Source organism: Trichomonas vaginalis, chromosome IV (assembly GCF_026262505.1).
Source record: "Trichomonas vaginalis G3 chromosome IV, whole genome shotgun sequence".
NCBI classification, from domain to species: Eukaryota; Parabasalia; order Trichomonadida; family Trichomonadidae; genus Trichomonas; species Trichomonas vaginalis.
In genome coordinates this window covers 7,205,118-7,224,023 of record NC_067206.1, presented here as the reverse complement: position 1 = coordinate 7,224,023, position 18,906 = coordinate 7,205,118, and the positions used below count along the sequence as shown (strand labels likewise).

Sequence of the window (18,906 nt, the reverse complement as noted above, 5' to 3'; positions counted from 1 at the left end):
AACAATAAGTTTTATTGAGTAAGTCTTGAAACATTTGTGCTTTTGTTCTTGTTTGAACAACCATATTTAACATTAGATAAAAAATTTTTTGGTTAAACAATAACATACTTAAGACATAAATTATACCTACTTATTAACTCAGTATATTGTGCATTATATGCATACTTAAACTCTTGAGCAATATTGTTCTCATCAATGATTCTGATCTGAGCTATTTTTGAGAAAGGTGGTGGAATACCACAACATGTGATGTCTGGGTCCAGTAGGTCTATTTCACACTTGAACCCAGTCATTCTGTGAACAACTTCTTCCAAGTCTGGCTTAGGTAGTAAGATCTGATCTTTGCTCACTAAGTTAGAAAAGAGCTCTTTGTCTTGGTCTAGAAGTATCTTCTGGTATATACTAAGTAAATACTCTTCTACACCAATCCTCGATGAAGTCTCCACAGATCTCGATGAGGTCAGGTTGGAAGTTAATGGACTTAAAGGAGGAGGATACATTGGTGCTTCTGAGTTCGTAGTTGTTTCCTCTTTTTTTATCTCTGTTGGAGCATCACTTACTGTACCAGATGGATAGTTCTTTATCACAATGTTATTAGTTGTTCTTGAATCAACATTGCTTGTTGGTTCAATTGGAAGATTAGCTGCACCATAAAGAATTGACTTCGATCTCATTTGTTATGAGTAAAAATTGTTTTATTCTCATATAAATGACGAACATTAACCCAGAGAACAACACAGAATATACTGCAACAGGAGTTGTTTACAATGATCTAGATCAGATCGTCCAACTCAAAGCCCCAAGAGGAAGGAATTTAATAAGACAACCTCCACCAAAGATATATGTTGATGATGGTAGTAATGGGTTCAACTTAGTGTATCATTACTCATATCCTCAATATGCAAAAATTGGGTCTACCCCAAACGTGACAAACCATTATATGAACCTTTATGATGAAGCAAGGTTTCATGCACCAACGAAGAAAGAACCTGATGCATCAAGATTACATGAATTCGCAGACCATGATGGTTATAGCGATTACTCAATGCCTGTAAGACTTTAACGTTAATAAAAAAATGACTGTTGGTAAACAAGAAAAAACTTTAATACAAGAGGATTTGATGCTACCAATATATTCAACTGATATGGGAGCTTATCAATTCGATACATTTGAGAATCCTGGTGGAACACCACCATATTTTCTTTTGTTCATCAATGTAAACAGTAGAAAAGGTTATGCGTTCCCAATGAGTGAAAAGAACTCAAACAATGTTCTAAGTGCAATGCAGAAGTTCATTTCACAAGCTACAGGTGAAATGAAGCCTACAATACTTACTAGTGATGAAGACCCAGCTTATACGACACAAAATGTTCGAGATCTGTTGGTCAGTCATAACATTGAGCACATGACGACACAGAAATACAATCATAACATACTAGGTATTATTAATAGGTTCTGTAGAACTATTAGAACTATGTTACATATGAAGTTAAACCTCAAAGAAGGTGATAAAACACCACCTTTCACTGCAGATACAATGAGACAAATTATTAATGACTACAACACTGAATATCATTCAAGCACACAACAAAAGCCTGATGATTTCACAGAAAAGGATAATGAGGAATATATAAAGAAGCAAAGATTGAAAGAAGAGTATGTCAGAAAAAATAACCTTTATAACTTAAGACCTGGTCAAAAAGTTCAAGTCATAGTTGAACCAAGAACATGGGGTAAAGGTAACCAACAAAGAAGACATCTTGATCCTTCTTATTATACAGTTGATTCAGTTGATACAAGTGCATACTTGTTAAGAGCAAAAGATGGAAGTGTTGCAAGATATCCACGTTATCAGATATGGACAAAAATAGAGCATGGATTAAAGCAAGGAGAAACTTTAGATCAAGGAAGACACGGTGCTGTTAAAAGTATTGATGGTCATGAACTTGTCGGTAATGATGTAAAGTATGATGTTACGTTTGAGAACGAAAATACAGGAAAAGTGACAGGTAGAGGTATGCGTGAAGGTAATCCAAACAGGTTGTCACAAATGGAAGTACAGTATTGGAGGAAAAATATTAATGAAGGTCATGTTAAAGATATGCCTAGTTTTCTTGAGAAGTATCGTGGGTTTCGAGTTTAGCTTGTAAGTCCTTTATTTTTGTTTCATACAATGAGATCTTCCTTCTGATCTGTTCATCATTGAGAGGTTGCTTGACTTTACGGAACTGTACACGTCCGTCTTTCATTGTATGTACATAATATCCATCAGGAACCTTACCATCTTTTATATATTCAGTTAACCACTTTTGTTTAGTTGATGCTTTAATGACTTGACTCATTTCTTACTGGATAAATTTTTATGTTTTTTATCTTTTGACGATTTTTTCTTATCCTTATCTTTCTTCTTGTCCTTGTCCTTCTTTGATTTATCCTTCTTCTTGTCCTTGTCCTTCTTGGACTTCTCTGCTGCAGGTGGTGTTGGATTCTGTTTGACTTTAGCACTTGGGTCAGGACCTTGTCTTTGAGACTTAGATATAGATTGTTTAGGAGCTGCTGCTTGTTTAGTTGCTTCAGCTTGTTGTTTACTAATTCAGCAATTCTCTATCATTCTCTTCTATTTCCTTTGCACCAGTTGCGACTTCATTCTTGAACTTTTGGAGATTCTCAGCAGCATCCATTACCTTATTCGCTCCTTTAAACAATCCATAAAATTTCTGCCATGGTGATACTGAAGGTATATTTCCACCAATTGCTGGAGGAACTGATGCTTCAGGAGTTGGAGATGGTGTTTTGTCTGAATTGAGATGCTTTTCTGCTTCAAGAACTTGTGTAGTATTTTTCTCCAGGTATGCTTTTGCAACCTCCTTAACTTCTGGACGTTCATTATTTACATCCTGTCTTGGTGTTGATGTTTCAGTAGCGTTTTCCTGAGTTACATTAACAACAGGTTGCTCAACTGCTGAAACATTAGCTGCTTCAGTAATGTTATGAGTAGTTGAAACATTTCCTGATATACCTTCTCCTGTTGGAACTCTTGGAGCAATTGTTGTGATGTTCGCCATTGCAGGAGTTGGAGTAGGAGTGTCATCAATCTTTCTGTCAGCTTTCGTCGTTTGCGTTGTAGTATTTGTTGTTTCATTACCATATTTTGATCTTAGTCTGGTAAGCTCTAACTTCATATGTTCTTCAGGATATGCATACTTATTATATTCACCCTTAATATTCTTTTTCCATTCATCGTATTTATCTTCTGCTGATTTCTTAATTGATGCTAGTCCGTTTACAGCCAATTCATCAGTACCGTTATCAGTAGTCTGGTTATATAAAAGATTAGCAGCTGATCTAATTGTGTAATCCGTAAGATTACCAAAACGCTCTATTGTACCTAATGTTGTGTTCTTCAGTTCCTTTCCAATTCCTTGTGCAGCATCTTTGACTAAATCAGCACCCCATGCACCAAATTGTCTCACAGGAGCCGCTATTGATGGTGAAGGAGATGGAGATGGCGATGGTGTTGCTGCTTTCGCCTTTCTATCAGCTTCTTCCTTAGCCTTTCTATCTGCTTCTTCTTTCGCCTTTCTATCTGCTTCTTCCTTAGCCTTACGAGCTTTTTCTTTCTTCTTAAGTTCCTCTAGTTCTTTACGTTCAGCTTCTTCTTTCGCCTTTCGTTCAGCTTCTTCCTTAGCCTTACGAGCTTTTTCTTTCTTCTTAAGCTCCTCTAGTTCTTTACGTTCAGCTTCTTCTTTCGCCTTTCGTTCAGCTTCTTCCTTAGCCTTACGAGCTTTTTCTTTCTTCTTAAGCTCCTCTAGTTCTTTACGTTCAGCTTCTTCTTTCGCCTTTCGTTCAGCTTCTTCCTTAGCCTTACGAGCTTTTTCTTTCTTCTTAAGCTCCTCTAGTTCTTTACGTTCAGCTTCTTCTTTCGCCTTTCGTTCAGCTTCTTCCTTAGCCTTACGAGCTTTTTCTTCATAATATTTTGTATACTTATCATCAGCCCAATTACCAAGTGATTTGGCACCTGTTAGTATTCCATTTGCGGTTGATGTTGCTGTTCTTCCGAGCCATCCCCCTACCGCTGAAGCACCATTGCCAATAGCACTACCAGCATTTAAAATTCCACGACCAATCCATATCCCTGGTTTTGCCTTTGTATTAAGAGTAAGAAATTCTTCCTTCCTATCTTCAGGTGTAGGATTTGTAACAGTTCTTACAGTATCAACAACAGTGTCAACACTGGTTCCAATAGCACTACCAACAGCTGTTGCACCAGTTAGAATACCATGGGTAACTAAATCAGTAGCTCTTGAGACAACATTATCACTCGAGGCTTTCTCTGCTGGATAGTTTGATCCTTTGTAAGTTCCTGGACCACCTCTATTTGAAGCTTCTCCTTCAACTATTTTCTTCTCTTCTTGTGCTTGTTCTCTGGCAACACTCAATGCACGTTCTTGTCTTTGAATGTTGTCTTTCTTTAACATGTAACCACCAAGTGTCTGTGGTGGTGTGTTTTTATCTAGTGCAGCATCAATTGCAGCCTTTTCTTTTCGCTTTTTTCGTCTAACCAATTTTGAATAGATTCTGCATCAGTTGGTTCAGCTGGAGTTGGAGACGGTGTTGGAGCTTTAGTTGGTGTTGGAGACGGTGTCGGAGCTTTAGTCGGAGTTGGAGATGGAGTAGGTGCTTTTGTAGGTGTCGGTGATGGAGTTGGAGATGGAGTTGGAGGTACTGTTGGTTCTGGAGTTGGTTCAACAGTCGGTGAAGGTGTTGGCGCCTTTGTGATTCTTGGAGTTGGCTCTGGTGTTCTAATAGGGGAAGCAGTTGGTGTATTAGCTCTTTTAAGAACCTGTGATCTTTCCGCTTGATTTGAATCAGATACTGGGTTAGTTGTACTAGGATGTGATACAGGAGTTATTTTTGGTGTAGGTGTTGGTTTATTTAATGTTATACCATGACTACTCGACATTGGTGGAGGACCTGCGTGAGCAGTTGGTGTCAGAGTTGGCGTTGGAGCTACTGTAGGAGTTGGCGTTGGAGCTACTGTTGGTTCAGGAGTGGGAGATGGAGTTGGAGGTACTGTAGGAGTAGGTGTAGGAGTTGGTGTTGGAGTCGACATTTGTTTTAACCTCTCATTATACCAATTCTCCAAATAATAAGCCTCACCCATTAAGTTACTCTGTCTTTGTTTTATAGAAAATTCACCTAACAGTAATTCATCATGAATCATTTTCTGCAGCTTTGTCGTGTTTTCTACTTCCTTTATTAGAACGCTCGATGTATTCGCCAATCCTCTATATTCCTTAATCATCTTATCTAGTTTGTTCATATTTGGTACTTCCTTTTTCTTCTCAGCGTTAATCTCATTAGATCGTTTCTCCAATTCTTCAACTACTTTGTAAAGCTTATTTATCTTGACATGTGATTCCTTTACTTCTCCAGTCCTTGGATCCTTAGGTTCCTTGTATTTAGCTAATTTCGTCTCTATATATCTTCGTTTAGCGTCATATCCAGGATCACTGGTTCGTAAAGGATGCGAAGGTGGACGAAAATAAGGTATGTAGAAATCTGGATCATCATTAATAGAAGAACGTGCTTTAAAGTTACGAACCGCGTCTGTAAAAGGGTCTCTACCACGTGCTGTATATGTTGATGTAATCAAAAAGCCTTCTCTTCTCATTGGGAAATTAATACGACCTTTTTGAACATATTCTTTCTCAAAGTATTGCCTAGCATTGTAATCAAAAGCAAGATCATTATATATATCGCGCAAAAAATCAAATGTATGCTGCTTGAACTTTTGATCGCTAATTATGGTACGAATTATCGGACGTTCATTCTCCCATTTCTTAACTCGTTCATCAATGAGTTTCCTCTCTTGTTCACTCATTTAAACCTCATAAAAATATATTATCTGCGTATAGTGCCACTAATAGCATTAATCCATGGCATGTCTGATAGTACACGTACTGACTGAACTAATGGCTTATGATTGTTCCAAATAGCTCCTCCAATGTATGCGTTATACTTATTGTTGTCAATAGTTTGTTGAGGTTGAACTATAGGTGTTTCAACAGGCTTGTCTCTACTGAAGTCACCACCAAGAGCTTTATTGAATGCTTTAAGATTCTTCGTTAATGCATTATCTTCACCTAATGTAGTTTTTGCAATTCTTTCACCAAGACTACCGATAACACCACCGACTTGACCAACTTGAGGGAAAAGTTTGTTAGCAATGTTAAATCCAGCACCTATTACAAGACCAGGATTTTTTTTCACCATACCCCATCCAGCTTTAACATAATCGCCAAAACCCATTTATTTCTTCTTAAAATAATGTCATCTTTTGTTGCTTAACTTCTTTAAAGTCCGTCTTTCCTGCAACTATATGAACTTCCATATATGAACGAGGTGTTGGTAGCTCTTTGTATTTGTTCCATAACTCTTCCCAATCTTCTGTTGCTCCTGACTGTTCAATCATTGACTGAAAGTCTCTCATAGAATAACCTTGAAAGATAACGAAGTCAGTGCATAGTCTCTTAATGTTTAAACATATATGTCTCCATGTTTGACACATGATGACAACAGTATAGTTATAATGTCTGACCTTAGTGATGAAGTTCGCTAATGGTGAACGTGGGTCATTCAATAAGTCATGACCACCATAATCGTCTAACACTAATAGAGAATTACTGGGATACTTTGTGAAAGGATATTTGTTCAACTTCTTTACAACATATATTGCAATCTTCTTATACTCAAACTTTCCATCAGGTTTCCTTAGTTGATGCTTTGTTAAGATGTGTTCCATCTCCTCTGAAATTTTTTCGAACTTACTTTGAACGAACTCAACAATAGCGTAATACTTTGCTTTCATCTTAACGTTCTTCATTAAATAAGGCATAAGTTCTTTATCATCCTTTTTCAGTACTGGTGCTTTAACTTGACTCATAAATGTCTTCGCTGTTTTATCCATTGTTCCTGATGTTGCTGAGATAACTATTGAGTCATAATATGGAGTATTAGTGAAGCGGTCTGTTATCATTATATGACGAATAACACCATATGTCTTACCTGAACCCATCTTACCGCAGTAGAAATAAACACCATTAGTACAAAATGGATAATCATCAGAAAATGGCATAATGAGTGCATTGTTTAGTTCTTTACTATTCTTACGTGCTCCATCATGAAGAATCTTATCTACTTGATTAATAACTTTCTCCATCTTTTAGTTACATATAAAATGTCTAAATATGATGGATTATACTATGAACATGTTATGAATGATGGCACGATAAGTGGTAATACAGTCTCATATAAATTACCGAGAGACTTCATTGAATATCCTGCGTCAAAAGCTCTTGAGATAAGAAAGATAAGTCTTGAGCATCCAGACTTTGAGTTTCTTGCTATTCCATTAGAAATGACAGATTCATCAAAATCAGTGAAAAAAAGGTTTGACATGAGATATTACATAAAACCCAACATGACTACACAGGAGTTGAATGAAGGTCTTATGGAAAAAATGACTGAGGCAAGTAGAGAATTTGTTGATTGTTACTATGATTCAAATGAAAATAAATTGAATGTATTAAGAAAAGGTACATCACCAATCATAACATTACCTTCATACAGTAGTATAGAAAAAAATGCCTTGAATTATAAATATGACATGTCCCTAGGAGATGTGTTGGATTTCATCACTGCGTTATTAGAAACCACTGAAACAGACACAACATCAAGAAAACCAGAGCTTGTTTGGGAAGATGACCATGGTAGAACATTCACGCAAAAAGTAATTCCATCGAAAGCAAAATTTTTAGACTTATGGGAAAAAAAATATATCTCGCGAATGCATGTATATTATAGTTTTACCATAGCAGATTTCACTGACGAAAATGATAAAGATAAAAAAACATATAAGTACTTTGATGAGCTTTTCATATACTATAGCGATATCAGGTTTATCCTTGAGCGAAAGGGCAAACCAACATATAAATTTGTCGGTTATCAGATAAGAATAAATCCTCTCCTTGAGCCTTTAGTAACGTTGAGTAATATTGCTCATGATAACAAACAATTTATATGTAATGTGAATGAACAGCTTGTGCCACCAAAATTTTACGATATCACTGGTTATAAAGATGCACTCGTGTTTGAGTTTTATAAGCGCTTTTTCATTCAAAAGAGTTGAAGAATCAACTGATGGTCAAAAAAAGGAATATTATGTAAAAGAACCATATGAAATTCCTAAAGACTCTAATATAATGGTTGAACTTATATTAGAGTCTGGTACTCAATCTCAACATAAATAGTTTACGTGACAGAATTTTTTTGACACGTAAAGTTTACATTTTAATGGAAGCGAACAACAAAGCTCCTGCTAGTGAATAAAGGTTAGTTTACATATGAACGTTTATTTTTACACATATATGCGTACATATGCGCGCCCGTATGGTGTCAGTTTTCTGTCACTTTTTTCATTGTGTCGGTGACTGTAGCTGTAGGCTACAGGCGACGCACAATGTATACTGTACTAATCTTTAGCAATTCACATTTTTACGATCCTTAAAAGTTCTGAAAAATAGAGTATGCAAAAGATTTTTAAGTCAAAACCCCCGATAAACATATAAAAGAATCTTTGATTCATTGACGACTCTATTCAATTGTTATCCACTTTTTTTGAATTATGAAGAAAATTTGACATTGATTCAAAAGGTCTTTTTTCATAAGGATCTTCCTCCCAAGGATGTTTGGGAAATGTTCTATCATGATAACTATAGAAATGGGTATACCACTGAAAACAATCAAACTATATCAGCCTCAAATGGGGATATTTACTTATATAAGTGCTATTATTCTTATCTTACAGAGGGAGCTTTTCATTTTTTTGACTCAGAGTTTAGATTTCTTCACTCATATTGTGAATTTTTCACCATGGGTAGCACTTATTTTCAAAAAACTGCAATAATTATTTTTGGAAATAGTTCAATCATTCAACATAGATATATAGCAGTTAATTGCATTGCAAGATATAATTTTGCTTTTTCATATACTAGACCGTCATCAGAAACACTTCCAAATTATGCAATTGAAGGATCTGTTTCATTATGCGATGACTGCGCTTACACAGATTACCGAGAGCATGGAGAAATCATATCAACTTCAATGAATTACAGTTCAAATAGAGCGGGTGATATATCATGCGTTGGATATCAGTCTGATAATGAATTCGGTGTTACAAACTTTTCCCTATTTGAAAATAATATTGCATTACCAGAATGGAGCCAAGGTCCACCTTGTTGTATTGGATCCAGCGGGGCAGCTAAATTTGCCTTAATGAATAGCAATCTAATTAATAATACCAATACAGATCCTACAGGTGGAACAATTATTTTTTTAGGAAGCCTTGCATTGGATTCTTGTTGTATATTTGGAAACACTAATAATGGCTATACAATCTATATCTTTGAGTTAGATTCATTTAGTGCTAAAAATTGTAAATGTGACAATACTTCATGCAATAAGGAAATTCATTTTGAATCAGTAAATATATCTATTTCAATCCCTTTCTCATTCTGTGTATTAAACAATCCAAAGATATCTCAAAAAGAGAACTTTTTTCTTATTGGCGAAAAAGAAAAATATATGGCTGATGCGTTTTCACAAATCATTTCTAACTAGTATCTTTCACATTTTATTTTTTTAAATAAATATTAAGGTTGCACTTACGCCCATCCGACTTTAATTCAAAATTTTGACAACTAGCGTGAAGCGCCATTGAAATTTAACCTTAAACATCTGAATTGAAGGCCCTGTCATAGGGGCGTAAGTGCACCCTTAATTAATAAACTGATAATCAAAAAGCGCTTTTTGACGAGCAGTTTATAAAAAAATACAAATACAAATTTTTATGTATATATTCTGACATCTGGAATCGAGTATACTCTATTGTCTTTTTGAAAATAATAAATTATCTACAAGCAGTCAAATTGTTTCTTGTTGCGTTGGACATTCCAGAACTCAAGGCTTTGCCGTAAAGAATTGCAATGTTATAAATAATTCCAATCCGATTCCAGGATTTGGTATAATTTATTTTAGCGGAAAATTTTCTCTTGAAACATGTTGTATATTTGAAAATAGTCATAATGGCTATACTATCTATGTCGACAATTTAGATTCATGAAGTGCTAAAGATTGTAAATGTGACAATATTTCATGCAATAAGGAAATTGATTTTGAATCAGTGAATATATCAAATTCGATTCCTTTTTCATTTTGTGTATTGAATAATCCAAAGATATCTCAAAAAGAGAACTTTTTTCTTGTCGGAGATAAAGAAAAATATATGGCTGATGCGTTTTCACAAATCATTTCTAACTAGCATCTTTCACATTTTATTTTTCTAAATAAATATAAATGAATTAATAAAAAAAAATACAAATACAATTTTTTAAGTATATATTCTGGCATCTGGAATCGATTCTGATTCGAAATATAATCTATTTGACTTCAGTTTTGTTGGTGTCATAGCTTTCCTGTTGTAGATTGATATTCTTTGTGTTTTTGTGTTTGAAAAGTTGTCAACTCTGATGATCATTGATCGAATTGTACTTTCCAATTTAACGATCTTCTGGAACATCTCTGTTTCGACTTTATCCATTCGCTCTGTTATTCTCGTCATAAATCTCTCAACAAGTTCTTTATTAACTGAATCATTAATGATATCAACAGAAGGAATGAATAATGGATTCATTCCACTAATTTTCATATGTTGAATCATTGATGATAGTTGAACTTCTAATTTAGACAATTCTGCTCTCGCTCTCATTTCTCCTGCAGAATATTGTGAAGATAGAATTCTTAGTTTCTTGATTTCTTCTGTTCCAACAATGTTTTCTGACTGAATTTGATCAATCTTCTTATTGAGTTCTTCAATTTCCTTCTTCAAGTTCTGTATCTTGATCTTTTTCCTCTCAAGCTTCGGATAGATATTATTCATCTTACTCAGACTTAATTCATCTTGTAGTCTTGATATTTCTTTTCTAGAAATATTAAGACTGCTTTGAAGAATCGAAATCTCTTCTGAATAATCTTTTTGACCAATAACATTCAATGAAACATGTTCTTCTTCTTTTTGTGGTGTTTTTAGCGGAGAAACTCCAATTGATGTCTTCTTAACAACAGGAGTTGAAGGAGCAGAAGGTAATCTTGATATTTGTTCATTTTGTTGCTTAACTCTTCCATCTAAAATAGTGTTTAACTGAGTATAAGTATTCAACATTATATCAGAAGAAGCCAATCTATCTCTTAAGTCTTTATTTTCTTGTTCCAAAAGGAATTCTCTTTCTGATTTTGCTGCTTTTATTGTTAATTCTGTTATTTGTTCTCTTGCTTCATCCAAATAATGTTGCAATTCATCTCTTTCTTCAACAACTAATTTCATTTGTTTCAACAATTCTTCTTTTGTTACTTTCTCTTCTTCGTATTCATCAATCTTTCCTTGGAGAGTAGCAATAGTCAATGTCATTGAATTCTTTATATCATTTGCTTTCATTTCTAATTCTTTGTTCTTAGTTTCGCTTTCTTTAAATCTTGAAACTAATAAATTGTTTTGTTTCAATAATTCATTGTTTTTATTAAGAGAATCAATCAAAGATGATGATTTGACACCAAGTTCTGTCTTTGCTTTATCTAATTCTTGTTTAATCTTTTCGAAATCTTGGTTTTGTCCATCAAGTTTTTCATTTTCTTTCTTAATTCTTTCCATTTCTTTACTTAAAAATTCAAATTTAGTTTTGATTTCTAAGTAATTTGTTTCATTTTCTTTCTTCTTTTGATCAACATCTTTAAGATCTTTCTGTAATTGGTTGTTTTCTATTGTTAGTTTCTTGTTTTCTATCATTAAATCACTGATTTCGGATGAAATCTTTTGGTTGTTTTCTTTGAAATTATTGTTGTCTTCTCTCAACTTAGATGTTAGTGATTCTAAATCTGAAATTCTTAGTTTTAATTGTTGGAATTCTATTGATTTTTGATCTTCTTTTGAAGTGTTTAATTGGTTAAATGTCTTTTGTATTTCTTCTTTTTCTTTTGTTAGTTTTTGTACTTCTTGGTATTTTTCATGCAATTGTTTAACTAAACTCTCTTTTTCTATTGTCAAACCAATCTGGGAATCATTTAGTTCCTGGTATTTCTTGTTAATTAATTCCTTTTCTTCTGTTAGTTTATGGACAAGTATTAATTGTTCTGACAATTGTTTTTCAACAGATGTTTTCGATTCTGTTAATTTTTCAAGTTTTTTGTTGATTGAATCTTTTTCTTCTGTTAGTTTATGAACAAATATAATCTGTTCTGATAACTGCTTCTGTAAAAATGACTTTGATTCATTCTCTTCTGTTTTTTCATTGAGTTTAGCTGCTAATTCTGTTTTTTCTTTGTTTAATTGATTAATTATTGAATTTAGATTTTCTTTCTCTTTTGCAACAGAAGAAATAATGGAACTTGAGTTCTCATTCATCTGCTTGATCGCGTTGTCCCTTTCTGCAGTGAGTTTGGCTGTTAATTGGTCTTTTTCTTTAATTGTTTTCTCAAATTTTGTTTTTTCTTCTTCGAGTTCTCTGATTTTGTTCGAAAGATCATTGATTCTTGATGTAAATGAAAACTGTACTGATGAAATGTTTGTTTCTGAGTCTTTGGCTAATGATTCGATCTTTAATTCTAATTCAGAAATTTTGATTTCTAATTTATTGTTTTCTTTCATTTGATCACTCAATTTCTGAATGACATCATCACGTTCCGTCCTTGCCTTGTTGAGTTGTTGCATTAATTCTGTGTTTTGACCACTTTGTTGCGTAAGATTCGAAATTTGTTTGTCTTTGTCAGAAATTTGAGAGATAAGAGTGATTTTATCGGTTGACAACTCCGTAATCTTGATGGATGACTGCTTATGATCCTCTTTTAGTTCATTTATTAACTTCATTTTTTCTGTAAGAAGGGAATTTGCTGCATCCTTTTCAGCTCTGAGTCTCTGTAGTTCCTCATTATGTGAATCATTTATATTGTTGATCTGATTTTCGAGATCTTTGATCTGATCTTTCAATTTTTCAATGGTTTCGTCTTTTTCTTTGGTTAAGTGATCGATAATATTGGACTTCTCAGTCAATTGACTCATTACAGTGCTACTTTGGATACTAATTTTACTGAATGCAGATGATTTCTCTTCAATTACTTTATTAAGGGCCGTTTTCTCATTAGACATAGTTTGTATCAATAGATCTTTATCGTGTGACTCTTTAATAAGATTCTCTCTTTCTTTTGAAAGAATTAAGTTGAAATCTTCCTTGTTTTTGAGTTCTTTACGAGCAGAATCACGTTCTTCTGTTAAAGATGTAATCAAAGACTGCAATTGAATTAAATTCTTTTCATTTGAAGCAAGTTTTTCTTCATTTTGTAGTTTATATTGAGAAAATTCAGATTGAATGCTCACAATTTTGCTCTGAGCTTCTGATAATTGGTTAATTGCAGTATCACGTTCTGTTTTAAGAAGACTAAGAGTAACATTTAAGTCTTTGATTTGTTTCTGTGAATCTTCCTTTTCATTTAGGATGTAGTTGAGGTTATTTGATTGATTGTTCTTTTCTTCTTGCTCCTTTGCTAGTTGCTGCTTTAAATTATTGATTTCAGATTCGTATTTTGAAATTTGAAGTTGAAAAGCAGATTTTTCTGTAGTGCTTTCTAATTGAATTTGTTGATAATTGTTTATCTCTGCATCTTTGGACTGTAATTGCTGCTTTAAAGAGGAATTTTGAGCAGTAAGTTCAATAATCTTGTTATTTGCATCTTTAAGCAAAGAATCGTTAACATTACTTACAGCAGATGCTTGTAGATGTGATATTTGATCTTCTAATTGAGAAATTCGGTTTTGATAATTTTCTGTTAATGTTAATAGTTTTGGAATAGAATTCGTAAGCCTATTGATACCTTCTTCATTTTTCGACATGTTTTCGAAAATCGTACTGATAATTGAAGTAATTTTTTCTCCGAATTTAGAAGATTCTGCCTCAAAATCTCTTCTATGTTCCATAAAGACTGTATTCATTGCTTCTTCTGCAGAATCTGCAATGCCCATTAATTCATTAAAGTTATTTTTAAGTTCTGAATAAGATTTTTCGACATTTTCGTAATGTTGAAGCTCTTGAAGAAGAGAAGATGTAATAATAGCTAATCTCTTAGTTTTTACTGGATCCTCTTTTGTTTTATTTCCAATCCTTGTTGGAATTTTTGACATTTCGAGGAATTAATAAACAGTCTCTTTTTTGTAAACTTCTCAATTAAATTTTTAACGGAGTTTACAATTTTTTTATAAAATTTTTTATGTCAGAATCCATTATTTTATCACCACAGTTCAAATCACAGTTTTCTGTGCAATCAAAGCGTACTCCAAAGAAGTCACCATCATTTGCAAGACAAAAAGGAGAAATTAACTTTGATAATTACAATATAAATCCTCAACTTGAAAAGCAAGATGCTGAAGACTCGCAAGATGAACCTCCTGAAAACGAAAACCAACCAAACATTGAAAATAAAGAAGAAGTTTCTGAAGATCACCAAGTTTATGGTGTTTTCGTCAATGAAGAGAATGATCATAAAAGAAATCGCCCTTTACGCGAACTGTCTGATAGTGATGGATTGATTAATAGCGATTATTCCGATGAATATGGTTTTAATAGCAGTTTTTCTTTTGGAGAGGTTAAAACAGTTGACAACAAGCAATCAGATACAAATGAATTTGCAGATGTCTCAGAAGTCAGTACATTTTCTACTTTAGATTCTCCATTTACAAATAGTGATAAATCTAACTTTTTCACACCACATAAATACAATGAAACAAGTTATATAGGTAAATTCAATCCAAATAAGAAGAACCAAATAAAAGTAACACCAACAAGAAAATTAAATTCAACTTTCTTACAATCGCCAAACAGACGAAACGATTATCAGATAGAAGATGCTCAAACACCAATGTCACGTAGAAATTTCCGCTATAATAAATATTTAAACGAAGATGACGATGATTGGATGGTAATTCCTCAGAAATACAAAGAAGAACAACCAGATATTATATACAATGATTTCCCTGAGAAAGATCAAGTCGTTGGACCAAAATACATCGAGAAAAACAATAAAGTTGTTTTCTTTGATCCACCAAAGCACAAACAGCCAAAGCTTTCTCCAAAGAAGAAATCTAAGTTTTCAACACCACGAAAATAAGTATAATATTATATTTAATTTGTTTGTAATAAAAATATAATTTTTTTTTAGGAATAGTTTTCTTATATACTTACTATTTATTACAAACAACAAATAATATATACTAAGAGCATAATTAAAGGAAGAAATAGAAATAATTATTAAATATGTAAATTTTCGTTGGATAAGCTTCATACATCTAATACAAAGAATGTAATAAGTAAATTTTTGTATAGAATAATGAAAATAAAATTATTATTTTCAATTTCTTGTTGTAAAAGCTTGAAATTTCTTAACATCATTATACATTTGAGCTATATTGCTATTATGTTTCAAAGTGCTCTTCTAAAGGTATGTCTTCCTTTGGAATTGTTTTCATTATCTCTTCATCATCGTCTTTGTTTTCGTATAACTCCAAAACTTCTTTTCTTGCTTCTGAGCAAATTAAATAAAGTGAGAAGAAGAACATTAAATACGAAATTAAAAAGGATATTTTTCGATAAATTTTTGGAGGAGCTTTTTTGTAATTAAATGGTAATTCGTCAATTGACCACGTTTCATTGTCAAATGAAAATGAAAAGTTGATTTCTCCTGGTTTTTGGTAAGGAATCAAACAACGAGCATTTCCTTGAACTGAAATTGTGGCATTCGTTGTGTATGAGCCGAATCGACAATATCCTACCTTATGTCTGAAATCTTTTCCTGCAACATACGTTACATTTAAAAATCGTTTTCTTTTTCCGACAAGTGTATCAGGCGATATGCTAACAAGTTCAGGACTAATGTATAGACATTTGTCTCCGAATTCTTGGAATCCGGGAAGGCATTCACAATATCCAGGGTAAACACATTGAAAGTTTTCATTGCAGCTATTATTACATGTCCAGCAACCGTGCATAATTGACGGATCACCGAATTCGTAACCTTGTTCGCATGCACAGAGCCCAGTTTCATTATTCCTGTAAGTATGCTTTGCTTTGCAGTCTTTATTAGGAGGAATTAAATTTAAATCATTCTTAATTGTTCCACTACGATCTTCATCATAAGGTGATTGATCATAGGATGATAAAAATAGCAATAACATTTAATATTTTAAATAATGACATATAAACACAACTTTACATGTCAAAAATAAATAGTGATGGAACAAATTGACTTCTCAGCGCTTGCTTTAGTTGTCAAGAAGCATGAAATAAAGCAAAAGAAATCTTTTTTAGATAAGATAAAAGCAGCATACTACGAAAAAGCAGAAAAAATTGGCAAAACGCAACTAAATCATAATTTATTATTTTTAGGCGCCCATGCTATCGCATTTCCAGTTTTATTGTATTACTTGCCAAAAATAAGCGAGAAAATCGATTCATTGCATTAATCTGCATTAAAATTTTGTTGAATTCAAAAGTTGTTGCACATAATTGCGATTTATTTCAAATATCATCGAATTCTAATACGTTTATGCATTTTGTGTATTCCAAAAACGCTTTATTAATTCAGATTAATAAATGACCTGTTATAATTAAAATGCTGTTGTTAGCACTAAATGCTTATGTTTATATAATTTACTGAAATCTTAAGTATTTTTTCCCCTTTATAGCCTGAAATTTTCAATTATCCGTTTTCTAAAAACTGGAGTCTGCTGAGACCTTAAAATTGAAAATTCGATCCTATTGTATTTCTCTATTTCTATATTTTAAATTATCGACAATAAGCTTTTGATTTTTTTAAATTTCATGAAATCAATGAACAAATAAAACTCCTAATAATATTTTCTAGTATATAAACAATTTAATAACAACAAAAACATATAAAACAACGATGATAAAATATTAATTTTCATTAAGTTGATTTTTGATGGAGTTTATATGATTTGCATAAGTCTTACAAAGAGCTTCTGCATCTCTCATTCTCCTTCTAAGCTCTGGCATCATTTCATGCTCTACAAAAACTAATTTTTCTTGTTTATCATCTGATTTTGATGATTTAATGAAATCATAACTAGGAATAGCTACAGAAGATAACTGAAGAAGCGAAATCTTGTTTTCGAGATGAGAAATTTGAACATTTTCTCCTTTTTCTGCTTTTCTCAGTGCATCTCTTAATTCTATGGCCAACGAGTCGCATTCATCACGATACTTCGGAATAGTAAGAGGATGAATGACTCCATGCACTAATTTGGCCAATTGTCTGAGATCACTTTTCAAATTCAAGTCTTTTACCTTGTACGCATATGATAATATCAAATTGGAAGTTACAGCTTGGCTTATTGCATGCTGTGTGTACTTTTGAAGCAGCATTTGCAAGGTTTCGATATCAATTTTTGGAATTTCGAAATTTGAAATAGAATTTTCAATTTTTTCGAGTTCAGTGATCAACAAATGCATATTGTTTGCTTCTAAAATATCAGAACTCAAAAATAATATCGCAATTTGGCAAAAATGCAACAATTGCTCAGTAATTTCGTTCTGAACAGGGAGTAAAGGTATTTTCTTCTGTAACCGCTTACAAATTAATACCGGAATAAAAGATTCTTTTGTAACATCTTGTATCAAAGGGATAAAGTTCTTAATTTCCTCATTTTGAGCAGATAAAATAGTATTTGATTGGTTACTGGCCTTGATTGAATTGGAAAGTTGTTCTAATTGGATATTTAAATTCTTTGATTGCATTAAAGCAGGAGTATTGCCATCTATCTGTGTTTGGTAGTGCTGTAATGTATCTAGAGCTGAATTCTCTTGGTCAATGCATTTTTGGATCTCAGTTTGATAAAAATTTAATTTTTTATCGAGATCTTTTTTAATTTTTGTATTTCTATCGAGATTTTTAGCAAATTCTTTGGATATCTCAAGTAAACTTGCTTCAAATGACTTGTGCTGCTCTGAAATTTGTTCTAAAGATTCAATTTCGATTCTTGAAGCCGTCATCATTGTAATCTTTTGTAATTCTTCTTCTTTGAGAAGATTCTTGTATAGTTGATCTTCGATTTCGATTTTCTGCTTCAAACCTTCAAGAGCGATCGAATCTAGCTTTTGTTCAAGTTGGTTTTGGAAATTAGTACACAAATCTTTGAAATTTTTCTCAATAGTAGTTAATTGAGAGCTCGCTTGGTCGTATTTTTGTTTCTCTGAGTTATATTTTAGCTTTAAATGGTCAAACTCGGATTTAGCTTTATCTATTTGCTCATAAAGAGGGAATAACTCAGAGAGTGATTCAGTTGATGAGCTATTCATTAATTTTTCTGGCTGAGGGGGTGAATCTTTGATTGTTTTTTCTGGATTTGTTGCAGTAGGAGGCTGAGTACTTGGCGTTTGCTTTTGTTTATCATCACTCTTTGTAGGTGTGACATTTGTTGATGGGGATGTCGGTTCAGATTTATTTTTGAATAATTGATTTCTTGCAAGCGCTTGTTGTTTTGATCTTTCCATAGCACCAAGGAAAACCTCTTCTTGAACAAATACACCGTGATTCTCCTCACACTCAAAATACTTCTTTCCTTGAATAGTTCCATTGTTTTTTCCTTTTGGCTTTGGTAATTCAACGCCAATCCATGTTCCGGGCTTTTTTGCATGCGGGCCTATGTACTTTATGATAGATTTCATACCTAAAAAGTCGACTTCATCACCCACATGATAATCCATTTTATACAAAAATAATTTCAC

General features: G+C 33.0%; 9 protein-coding genes and 1 pseudogene across 10 annotated transcripts, besides 3 other annotated features; 3 read left to right on the top strand and 7 right to left on the bottom strand.

The window, feature by feature from the left end:
- Positions 1-8,384: part of a mobile genetic element that runs on past the window's edge.
- TVAGG3_0046270 (uncharacterized protein) lies at positions 212-674 on the bottom strand (the record flags this gene model as incomplete). Its single annotated transcript, XM_051220893.1, has 1 exon — positions 212-674. A coding segment is annotated over one exon (463 nt), but the record flags the coding sequence as incomplete, so codon positions are not given.
- Positions 1,472-2,144, top strand: TVAGG3_0046260 (annotated as a pseudogene). The gene has a single exon. A coding segment is annotated over exon 1 (673 nt).
- On the bottom strand, positions 2,327-2,530 carry TVAGG3_0046250 (uncharacterized protein; the record flags this gene model as incomplete). Its single annotated transcript, XM_051220892.1, has 1 exon — positions 2,327-2,530. A coding segment is annotated over one exon (204 nt), but the record flags the coding sequence as incomplete, so codon positions are not given.
- Positions 2,822-3,927, bottom strand: TVAGG3_0046240 (microtubule-associated protein family; the record flags this gene model as incomplete). The annotated part of the gene is made up of 1 exon (XM_051220891.1): positions 2,822-3,927. A coding segment is annotated over one exon (1,106 nt), but the record flags the coding sequence as incomplete, so codon positions are not given.
- Positions 4,573-8,536: a mobile genetic element.
- Positions 5,906-6,313, bottom strand: TVAGG3_0046230 (uncharacterized protein; the record flags this gene model as incomplete). Its single annotated transcript, XM_051220890.1, has 1 exon — positions 5,906-6,313. The coding sequence occupies one exon, from the start codon at positions 6,311-6,313 to the stop codon at positions 5,906-5,908; it is 408 nt and encodes a 135-aa protein (XP_051105876.1).
- TVAGG3_0046220 (uncharacterized protein) lies at positions 7,242-7,821 on the top strand (the record flags this gene model as incomplete). Its single annotated transcript, XM_051220889.1, has 1 exon — positions 7,242-7,821. A coding segment is annotated over one exon (580 nt), but the record flags the coding sequence as incomplete, so codon positions are not given.
- A 1,178-nt stretch (positions 8,537-9,714) lies between the features above and the next one.
- Positions 9,715-9,841: a mobile genetic element.
- A 537-nt stretch (positions 9,842-10,378) lies between these two features.
- Positions 10,379-14,292, bottom strand: TVAGG3_0046180 (uncharacterized protein; the record flags this gene model as incomplete). The annotated part of the gene is made up of 1 exon (XM_001316122.1): positions 10,452-14,288. One exon carries the CDS (start codon positions 14,286-14,288, stop codon positions 10,452-10,454), a length of 3,837 nt encoding a protein of 1,278 aa, XP_001316157.1.
- An 82-nt stretch (positions 14,293-14,374) lies between these two features.
- TVAGG3_0046170 (uncharacterized protein) lies at positions 14,375-15,271 on the top strand (the record flags this gene model as incomplete). Its single annotated transcript, XM_001316123.1, has 1 exon — positions 14,375-15,271. The coding sequence occupies one exon, from the start codon at positions 14,375-14,377 to the stop codon at positions 15,269-15,271; it is 897 nt and encodes a 298-aa protein (XP_001316158.1).
- Positions 15,272-15,327: 56 nt separating this feature from the next.
- On the bottom strand, positions 15,328-16,428 carry TVAGG3_0046160 (immunoglobulins domain-containing protein; the record flags this gene model as incomplete). The annotated part of the gene is made up of 1 exon (XM_001316124.1): positions 15,576-16,334. One exon carries the CDS (start codon positions 16,332-16,334, stop codon positions 15,576-15,578), a length of 759 nt encoding a protein of 252 aa, XP_001316159.1.
- Positions 16,429-17,028: 600 nt separating this feature from the next.
- Positions 17,029-18,896, bottom strand: TVAGG3_0046150 (positive regulation of microtubule nucleation; the record flags this gene model as incomplete). The annotated part of the gene is made up of 1 exon (XM_001316125.1): positions 17,077-18,885. The coding sequence occupies one exon, from the start codon at positions 18,883-18,885 to the stop codon at positions 17,077-17,079; it is 1,809 nt and encodes a 602-aa protein (XP_001316160.1).
- Between the last annotated feature and the right edge of the window lie 10 nt (positions 18,897-18,906).